At 36.4% G+C, this 10776-nt stretch overlaps 1 protein-coding gene across 7 annotated transcripts in view; it reads right to left on the bottom strand.

The window, feature by feature from the left end:
* Positions 1 to 501: 501 nt before the first annotated feature.
* The window catches only part of cep43 (centrosomal protein 43), a 113750-nt gene continuing 103475 nt past the window's right edge, over positions 502 to 10776 (bottom strand). For 6 of the 7 annotated variants that reach the window (XM_072581170.1, XM_072581171.1, XM_072581172.1 and 3 more), the window contains 4 exons: positions 5918 to 6039; positions 4171 to 4213; positions 2030 to 2132; positions 502 to 1672 (listed from right to left, as the gene is read on the bottom strand). In XM_072581170.1, the coding sequence (XP_072437271.1) occupies positions 1598 to 1672; positions 2030 to 2132; positions 4171 to 4213; positions 5918 to 6039 (343 nt within the window). In that variant the 3' untranslated portion in view covers positions 502 to 1597. The remainder of the gene's footprint in view (positions 1673 to 2029; positions 2133 to 4170; positions 4214 to 5917; positions 6040 to 10776) is intronic. The other variant, XM_072581175.1, reaches the window with a different exon arrangement.

Genomic DNA, 10776 nt, shown 5'->3' with positions numbered 1-10776 from the left:
GTGTAAGTGAATGGAAGTTAAAATCCTGACCAATCTTCTGTTTGTGTGTCTCTTTCTCTATCTGCAATCCCAACTCTTTTCTATTCTGTTTCTCAGATGTAATTATAACATTTAATTTTTCCATTGATAATTAATTAGACCACATTCAAGATAACAAGGTATCCTCTAGTTTCTAAATAGGATTGAAAAACATTCCAATATAATTTTATTACTGAAGCTTTTTAGATTTAATATATTGACATATTGGGGAGAGGGGAGGACAGGGGGTTGTGCATTTTAGCACTTCGCTTACAATGCAGGATGCACTTTTAAGTAACAAGTGATGGGCAAAACTACCAATGCCAAACCTAGCTTTTTGACTGTAGCTGAGGCCTCCAATAACGTTTAATAAAAGTATTGAAAATATGAAAAATCCAAATGAGCATTTTTGTGAAATATAAACTTTTTCAATGTTGTCATCCAGAACAATGGGCTTTTAAAAAAAATAGCAAAACAACATAATTCTCACTGCCTCGAGAACACTTTGAACAGAGGCTGTCAATTTATTTGAATGAAATACAAATGTTAATTAACAACTTCAGGAATCTCCATACTTTAGTTAATGCAATAAAAACAAGATAGTGTCCCTGTGCAATTGAAACACAGCTCCAATTTCCATAACAGGCTTTGCTCAAGGACACACATAACAGATGATATCAGTATTTAGCAATTTTGTATCCTGCCCACTCTTTTATACAGATGCTGAGCACACTGGAATAAAGGTCGAGGGGAAATGGCAGGTTTCTGATTTTCAAGAAAATGGCTGCACTTCATCTGTGAACCTAATGAACACTGGCTCATCATATCGTAACCATTACGGTCTCAGTCAACGCCCACACAAACAAATCCAGCAGCAATCATAGAGTAAAAAAAGTAGCAGGAAGTATCCTTTTTTTTTCATCACCATCTAATTCCAAAGTTAACTAAGTAGCATTAGCTGCTGCTCTACAGTTTGGAATATTCTGAATATGAATACTAATTAATAGGTTGCCAAATGCCAAAAGAATTCAAATAAATTTAATACAAACCAATTTAACACTAGATGTTATTACCAGTAATTGATTAATGTTGCATTTTTTGAGAAATAATTACCCATTTAAAAGTTTTCATGCAGCTCTACAAAGATTAGAGAGAGACTTTTGATAAGACTTTATGCAATAAAAACACATGGAATATTCAAAAAATAAATCTACATTAAAAATAATTTTTACTTAATATATTTATACACATTACAATTTCGGACCAAACTGATCCTTTCTAAAGGAGTATAAGCCTCTTCTCGTGGATACTGGAAGACAGTCCGAGGACACTTTCAGACTCCCCCATTGGCACTATTCAGTACCATTCTGATTGCATCGGTTTTGAGTATAACACATGGTCTTTGGTTTTCATTTGGATGAACTGATTTTAAGAAATTCAACCAACTGTCTGCTAACGGAGGGATTCTATATCAGCCTAATTCCATTTCCATTGCTTCAGAGCTTCTTCAGAACACCAGAAGTGACCAAAAAACTACTCATTTATCTGTACAGTGAACTAATTATTCATTATGAAGCTATTACGCAACTTCCTCTATATAATCTGCCACATCACTTAAGTGAGAAATGGTGTGGTCCAGTGTCAAATCGTCGACCTACAAAATATAAAACAAAAGTCACTAAAACATTTTCACAGAAAAAATAGTAAAGTTATTGCAAACTGTATTAACATGTTTTAAAAATCACAAGGAATAATGCTGTTTAAACTAGTTTTCATCTAAAAGATTAGACTAATTTAAGACTGGCACAGCTATTTATAAAATGAGTAAAAATATAGACTGCCATTAATAAACATTTAGCAGCTTCTTAGAGCAATGAAATATTTATATTCAGCTAATACTTAATCTGTCACTATTCATTGATAAGATTATATTCTCAAAAGCCACTTTATTAGATTTCAAAAGGCACACAGTTCTTGAATATTTTTATTTATACTCAGTAGTTCTGCAAACCTTATCATCAGTACAAAGATCCTCCCCCTCCACAGAAATATCCTCTTCAATTTCTTCACCAATGCTCACTTCACTCTTGGTTTTATCTGAACGCTGACTGCCACTAAGACAAAGACAGAGTGACAATATCATTGGATTAATACCACTGGTGTAAAAAACAATATGGTTCACTAATGTCTCTAAGGGAGGAAAAGCTGTCATTCTTAGTCTGGTCTATATGTGGCTCCAAATCCCCAGCAGCATGGCTGACTTTTAACTGCCCTTTGAAATGGTTTGGTAAAATCAATAGGTTAAAGGACAATTAGGGATGCGCAACACTGCTGGCCATGCCAAAGGCATTCACATCCCTTGAAGGAATGAAGACAAAAGAAAAGGCAAGAGGCTTTTCCAGGGATTTATGGTCAAAAGACTTCTTCAGGGATGGATGGTGAAGGGGCTTCACAGGGAATGCAACTGTAGATATAAACTGGGAACATATTAGCGAGCTACAGATCCCTAGTTGTATTTCTCTGTTGCTGATGCTCTAAATTACAGTGCAATGTCCACTCTTGGCAGAAACTATAGGGTAAAGAGATAACAAATTATTCTTACACTGTACACTACAGTTGAATACTGAATTAACTACCTAGGACAATGGCAGTAGATGCACGGAAACACCATCACCTCAACTTTCCCTCAAAGTAATCAATCACCTGGATGTGAACTATATTGCCACTCCATCACAATTACTGGTCAAAAGCCTAGAACTCCCTTCCCAACATAACTGTAGTTGTAGCTATGTAACATGGGCTACAGCAATTCAAGAAAAGTGACTCATCACCACCTTAAGGGCAATTAGGAATGGGTTAAAAATGCATAGCTGACAACAAAGAAAATCGAGAGTATAATCTTAATAAAGTGAAAAGGAGCACATCCTTTATAGTTAATAAAAAGAAAAAAAACTATTAAGGCACTGTCTAATACGGAATATCTAAGTCTCACAAATATCATCATGCTGCTGTTAACTCCAGCTTGCAACGAGGTCTTCCCTTTTCTGAATGTTTATAAATGCTTACATTATCACTATTACTGTGGCCAGATCTGAATACAATACTCCATATGTTTTCTCGACAATTTGCCCTCTATGAATGTATGGTACAAATGTCAGAAACAACAGCAGTAGTAGACCATCTGGCCTGCTGAGCATGCTCTGCCAATATGATCATGGCTGATCTTTTTGGGAAATCAGCTCAGCTTACCTGCCTGCTCACCATAACCCTTAATTCCTTTATATCTATCTTCGCCTTAAAAACATTTAACGAGGTAGCCTCAACTGCTTCATGAAGTAGGGAACTTCACAGATTCACAACCCTTTGAATGAAGAAGTTCCTCCTCAACTCAGTCCTGAATCTGCTCACCTTTATTTTGAGGCTTTGCCCCTTCGTTCAAGTTTCATCTGCCAGTGGAAACAACCTCCTTGCTTCTATCTTATCCATTCCCTTCATGTTTTTATAAAACTCCCCCCTCATTGTTCAAAGTTCCAATGAGTATAGTACCAGTCTACTCAATCTCTCTCCTCATCAACCAGCCCTCTCAATTTCGGAATCAAATTAGTGAACTTCCTCTGCATCCCCTCCAGTGCCAGTATATCCATTCTCAAGTAAGGAGACCAAAACTGTACACTGTACTCCAGGTGTGGCCTCAACAGAATCCTAAATAGCTGCAGCATAACCTCTTTGTTTTTAAACTCCATCCTTCTACCAATGCACATGCAAACCAACGTTTTGTGATTCAATGCTTTTAAATTATTTTTAACTGCAAAAGACTCCATCAATGTTTCCAATATACTTGCCTTGGCTTTAGTGCAAACATATTACCATTCTTTCTCTAATATTAAAAGCAGTTTTCGATTCAGGTGAAAAACTTCTGAATTATTTTACTTTCTCTTTGCTTATGCTCACAAGCAGACTCTAACAGCACAAATCTGATATTGAACCTTCACTGCATTTCAGAAACAATTCAGTACTCAAGTATTTCAACAGTCAGATCCTCAGATAAAAGTTAGACCACTGACCAAATGATTTACTCAGCATCTGAAAGTATGTCTTATTGCCAGAATATGAAAATAAACATTTAAGTTAGGATGATAAAACTTGCAATACCTGACAAAATCATCATCGTAATATTCTTCTTCATCACCTGCTCCTAAGGTAGAGATTTGAAATGAGAATTTTAGCAATATGTAATTGTGTTAAAATACTGTTTCTACTGGCTGTTTATGTAATTATTTTGAATTGCTCATATTACTGTTACTGACTGAATCCCTGTGGAAACTTCTTTTCATTCATTACGTTATCAACCAGGCCAGACTCCTCAAAACATTTCAAGAAAGTTGCCTGGACCCTATCTTTGCAAGTTGTTTTAAGCAGGTGTAAGGTGGATAGTCTAGGATTTATGCAACTGGCCCAACCACTTAGCTTTAAACAAAACAGAATTTATTTGCATGATTACAGAATGAAACAAACAAAAGAGAACCGAAAATAGAATAACAACCTATCTGAAAACACTCCTTTGTAAAAAATATCAAACACAGGAGAGATATCAAAGAGAGGGAGGATCAGCATGGACCTGCTTTTTTGGGTCTAGCAGCTTCACAATAGACTGGTTGCTAAAACCAAACCAAACCAGAGTAACATGGAGCTCGGAGAACTGGTCGCTCCCATTTCATTGTACAAGAGCTTTTTTCTAAACTTGGAAGCCTTTTGCCTGAGGCAATATCTGTTAGCTATAATCAAATTGGCCCTAAAACCCAAAGCCAGACCTCTCGGCAACTCTGCATTTTTACCCTACTGAAAAAAAAACAAGGGCAACATAACCGTGTTAAAGGAGCAGCATCACAACTACTTCAGGATTCTCAACTTTAGTTTTATCACTGAGTATTATCAGCAAAGCAAGCAAAAAGCTAATTCCTGGCAATTTCAGTAATTACTGCTTGTATCAGCATCTATAAAAATTGGAAAGAGCAATTTAAAATTAATTCTGCGGTGACCAATGCATATTAGTCACTGATTCAATAGAAGACAGAATGCTGTTCTCAATACTTGCAAGTTAGGTAATGTGACTGAAAACCAAAAATGGAAAGTAGGACAAATATATTTAAAGAGTGACTTTATGCACAAGATTGAGTGCTTGACATTGGAGGAGAGAAACAGTGATATACACAGAGAATGGGCATGAGAAAACGTAACTAGAAAAGGAGAGGAAAAAGAATGCAAGAGTCAGACATCAACTATTAAGAAAAAAAAATTAGGAGACAGAATATTGGAAAAATGAGAAAATGCAGAAAGAAATTGAGGTTTGTAGTTATCTCTTGATTAATGATAGATCAGGTAGATATACAGATGGTAAATTAATGAGGCGAAATTCCCAGTGAAAAACAGCCTTTTCAGTTTTAAAAAAAATGAATAGAACACAGCTTCCAAACTAGTATCAAAATACAGGAAATCAGCCATCATAGAACTCAACTCCCTCTTCCCCAATAACATTCCCTTAATTCCCTTTACACCACGACCAAGAAAAACTGAACCTATATAAAACATATCCATAGCATGTAGAAAATTAAATTAGAAAATAAAATCTGAACTTTCAACATTTTGATAGATCATAAATTTAAAGAACAACTTTTTGAAATTTACTGAAACTTTTTTTGAGGTTTGAGAGGACAGAGGAACTGCACAGCACATTGCACTAGAACCTTTATCTCTAGAACCTGGGTCTAAATATAACCCAGACTGACAATAATAAAGGATATGACTCAAAATTCTTCCATAACCGCTCATCAACTAATAAGATAGACGACATAAATATTTTATTATTCACAATTTTAAAGGCCAAATAATCTTGACTTACCTTTTATGTCAATATCTTTTACAGGTAGTGCTCCTGCCAGAGACACCAAGTTTGCATTCAGAGGGGGGGCATCTGAAAGGGATGTAAGGCCACCTGTTGGTTTACTGTTCAAATCTGCATGCCTAGTCATCAAAAAACAAATAAACAAACATGACACAATTGATTTATTTCCAAGCTTTATACTTCAAACAAAAAAGGGTGCAAACACTGAGCTTGCAAAATTTCTGGTGAATGGAGAAGTTTATAGAAATTATTACAACTACCATTCCAATGTGTCAGAGCTGTTCTTTAACTAATGAGCCAGGTCTTTAAAAAGAAAATGCATCTTCACAACTTCTTCCCTTTGGGAAATAGTGGGGAAGTGGTGTAAAGAGTTCTGTGCTGAGCAAGCAAACTGGTTTTACAAGGGAAGCGATTACTATAACAGAAAATTAAATCTACTGTTTCCACATCCACCTATCATAGCAACAATAAACTCAAATGAAACGGCAATTTTATTTACAAATAGCTGCTCTAAATAGATAACTATAGATTGTTATATCAAAATTATTTGTAAATGAACATACATAACAGCTGCTATTTTATGGTTTTAGATGCAAATACAGCCGTGCTACACTAGGCTTGCTTCAAGTCATGTCTATGGATGTCACACTGTATAGTGACTTAATCATTTACATCATAGTATTTCAGACTGGCATTGGTATCATTAGTTGGTTGATTTTTAGTGAATATTGCTTTTTGTTCCATACCCCAATACAACTGTATACTGTGGTCACCAGTTAGCACAATAGTTCTCAATTCCAAAGATAATTTGGGTAAGAAATCTGCTAAATACCACATGAATCAAACAAATCATTAGATTGCATTTACAGGTGTTGGCTGTCACATCACACTGGAGCTATCACCTTTTAGGGTTGCTGGTGAAGACTTCTTGCTGTCAGTACAAAGCCTATGCACTTGACCTCAGGCAGCTTTAATGTAATTATTTTTTATTCAACTTCAGGTTCATCTGGCAAACTCTAGCAGTCGCACCACACTTTGACCAGATTAGAAATGGTTTCTTTCATTGTATCTCTGCATCAACAAACTCACAGATCATCCACTATAGTTTCCACTTCACTAAACCCACTACCTATCTCACATTGTTCATGCTGATGTTCCTCTGGAGCCATGGAAAGGTCAAATGGCACATGTAATCATCTGTATTTCCCAAATGGTATCCAGAATGTAATTGGAAATTTACTGTTTTTGTCCAGTTTTACTTGCCAAAAACCAACCTTTCCATCGAGGGTAGTAAGATTTTTGACTTTTAAAATTGTGGCAAAATTCTTTTGATGGTTGGCATAGACTAGCGAGATATCTCCAGAGCTTCACAGAGATTCTTTGGGTGGATGCACATACTTTGCTTTTCAGATATTTTTTCTGCTTTGGTACTGCTAATCTAGTCTAAGTTGCCACTTTGTCAGTTACTCCCTTCTTTTCTGTTCTCTACCTTGTCAGGCTAGCCTGGAGGGCAGGTGGAACTTTCCTTAGTAGATGGTGAATTGCTCTTACATTCTCATCTACTTCAAGATATTCTACAGGAAGACATTTTAACAATGTAAATAGGGCGTTGTTCTCCTCGAAGGTCTGCTCTGCTGTCAATGGTTTGGCATGCTGCAACATGTTGCAAAGCTCTTTTGGCATGTCGAGGATTAACAATCCAAGCTTTGGATTGCTCTGGCTGAGTAGCATTTGCTTGCTTTCCATGGTCTGGCACTCCAGAATCTCATTCTTGTCATTGTATTGAGCACGGAGAGAAATCTACCCTCTTGGCACAAATTTGGTGACATCATATAGCTTCAATCATTAGGGTTTGGAGGGATATGGGCCGGGTGCTGGCAGGTGAGACTAGATTGAGTGGGGATATCTGGGCGGCATGAATGGGTTGGACCGAAGGGTCTGTTTCCATGCTGTACATCTCTATGACTTCTTTTAAAGGGCTTCATTCTTGGTTGGCCAGGTTGAGCCACATCATACAGGTCTCTGCATCAACGCTGGACACCCTATGTTGTACTTACGTGCTTCTTCTGCGATCATCATTTCAACAGCCACCAAACCATTTATTAGCTCTCAACTTATTGACTGATGTTGTATGATATCAAGTGATTAGTCAATAAAGGCTAACATGCTATTCACCTTAATTACTTAATGTACCTGCTTGATAATTTTCTTCATTCATTACATGAGTACACCTTCTTAACATCAACACAAACGAGTGTTATGAGTAAATGGCCTTATATTTCACCAGCAACTTATTTATTTCTCTTTGGAGCCCCAGTGTCCTTCTCAATATTTATCATGTTTTACATAATTCCAGCATATCTTTCCTGCTCATATAGTTTAGGTCACAATGATTAAAGAAAAAGATGCCACATACTCCCTTTACCACCCTTTTAAAAAAAGTGTACTTGAATCCATGAAACTTGCCAAAATTGAGTCAGACAGTATCTGATAAAATTCAGCCCAGTAAGTCAGTTTAGTGATGTGGTCCTGAGAGCATGAGTTACAGTCAAATCCACTTTAACACTGTATGTGATTCTCAGCTATTTAAGCAAATAAAACATACACAAGCCACCATATCTTTTTCAACAGCTGTCCAACATGTAAATGAATTACAACAGTCTGTGGTTACTAACTTGTTATGCTGCCTTTGTTATAACAGATGTATTTAGCTCTTTTTGCCAATGTATTAACTTTATCTTAGCAAGAAGTTTTATCCAGGTTAGGAAAGCACCGAGTAGCCATTCAGTGAAGTTTCCTTTTCCGTCTTATTAGGTGCCAGGGCTCAAGCAATTCGAGCAATCAATTCAATGTGCATAATATTTAGGTGTGAGAACCATTTCATCAGATGCTGATGCTTAAGCTTTTTGATAGTCATAACTTATTCATGTATTACTGATGTACAAACCCACTGGCAAAAACAAAACTACCACAGAAACACCAGGCTGAGTTTTCACTTTTGGACTCACTTGCTGCAAGTCAGGTCAGCTGCAGGTCAGGATTCTTAAACTCGTGAATAAGTTTTATAATAGCTCTTTATCCAAGCCACAGCACTTCCTGAACAATCAATGGATAGGTATGATCATGTTCCATTCCACTTGCTGATAACAATATTTAAAGGGACCTCCCAATAAGAGAGAGACAATGGACGCATTCTGCAACTGCGAGCTGAGAGGCAATTATATTGATGGAGTGTCAAGAAGTGAAAACTCTTCATTCTAATTCTCTGAAACCTCGCTGGAGGTCAATTTGTGAGCAGTAGGGGATTGTAGCATAATACTGTTCCCCTTGGACAGGAGGAAGAAACTTGTGTCTGTGTTTACACAGTGTTCTGTGCTTAATTCTGCGTTGTCATGACTCTTGGGTACAGCACTGCAAATGAAGGCCCGCCACTCCCAGAGTAGTCACAAAAATTAAAGGTTTTTAAAGAGTACATGAAAATTCTCCAGTATTTTTCTGATTTTCAAAAGGGTGAAGAAAGCACACACCAGGCTTCTAAACTTAACAACAAATACTATTTAAAGTTATAAATTTTATATAAATTTTATAAAAGTTATATAAGTTTTAATTTGTTGTGTTAAATGCTAAGACTCTTATAAACTCCCCCTTAAGTACACACACAGACAGAGACAGGCAGGGAATGGGTGAAGAGAAAAGTGAAAAAAAACAGTTCTGTAGTCTTTGTTCACAAAATCTCGAGCTCGTTCTTGCTAAAGAAGTTTTCTTTCCCACGGTTTTTCTTATCTAAATGCTTCCAATGGTTTGCAAGGGTGACTATTTAACTTACAAAAGTGGTATCTGACTTATCAAATTAAAGTCCCAGCTTTATAGCAACAGCTAAAGGAAAGAAAATTTGATTTTTTTTTAGATTAGATTAGATTGCTTACAGTGTGGAATATTCATGTTTAAAATGGGTTTTGGACTACAGACAACAAAGAGATAGCCCCTGAGCTGGTGAAGCTCTGATCACTTCTCTATGTTTTGTTCCCAGGCCCAATCTGTTTAGTTTGCCTAAGAACCAATCATACTCTTATTGAAAGACAAAAAAGGCCCTGGTCATCGACAACTGGTCCTAGCCAACAGACAAATCAACTTCTTGTTGCCCACCGAAGATTCAAGTGAATATAGAATCCCTCAGCTCCAGTTAGGCTGCAACCTAAACTTTAATTACTCCTTGGTCAAACAGCTATTTAAATGGTGCTTACCATGAATGTTAGGTTATTTGCTTGTCAAAACATGCAACAATCCTAGCCAAACACTGCTTTTATTTATTATTTCAGTTCACAATTTTAAAAAGAATAAAAATACAAAAGACAAGTTTTGTTTTATAATATGAATTCTAGTGTTGGCTTATCAAAATCAATACAGTTAAAACCAAATGAGAAACAACTCAGTCAGTAAAATAGTAAGGCAAGATATTGATTAACTTAATAGTTCTTCTCTGTATTTGAATGTTTTAATGTGAACTTCCAAAAATAGAACGAAACACAAACCAGTCACCTCAAGGGCTAGATGCACAAGAGTTCTATGGGGTGAAAGAAGAAAGCAGTAATTATAACATTAAGTGATAATATTGTGATTTTTCTTCCAATACTTTCGCAATTTTTATGATTGTTTAAAATGGAGGGAAATGGATTTTTTTGTTTCAGTTTAAATTAGCAAATGGTTACTCTTAAAAGGTCAGAAGGCAACTTGGAATGGTGACCTGGTGCTTCCAAATAAACCTGTTGGTCTACAACCTGGTGTTGTGTGATTTCTAACTTTGTACACCCAGTCCAACACTGGTGTCTCCAAATCAGTTCAGTAGAGTCAGGGAG

The sequence above is a fragment of the Chiloscyllium punctatum genome, chromosome 11 (assembly GCF_047496795.1).
Source record: "Chiloscyllium punctatum isolate Juve2018m chromosome 11, sChiPun1.3, whole genome shotgun sequence".
Classification (NCBI taxonomy): domain Eukaryota; kingdom Metazoa; phylum Chordata; class Chondrichthyes; order Orectolobiformes; family Hemiscylliidae; genus Chiloscyllium; species Chiloscyllium punctatum.
The sequence above is the reverse complement of the archived record's forward strand: the minus strand, read 5'-3'. Positions and strand labels throughout refer to the sequence as shown.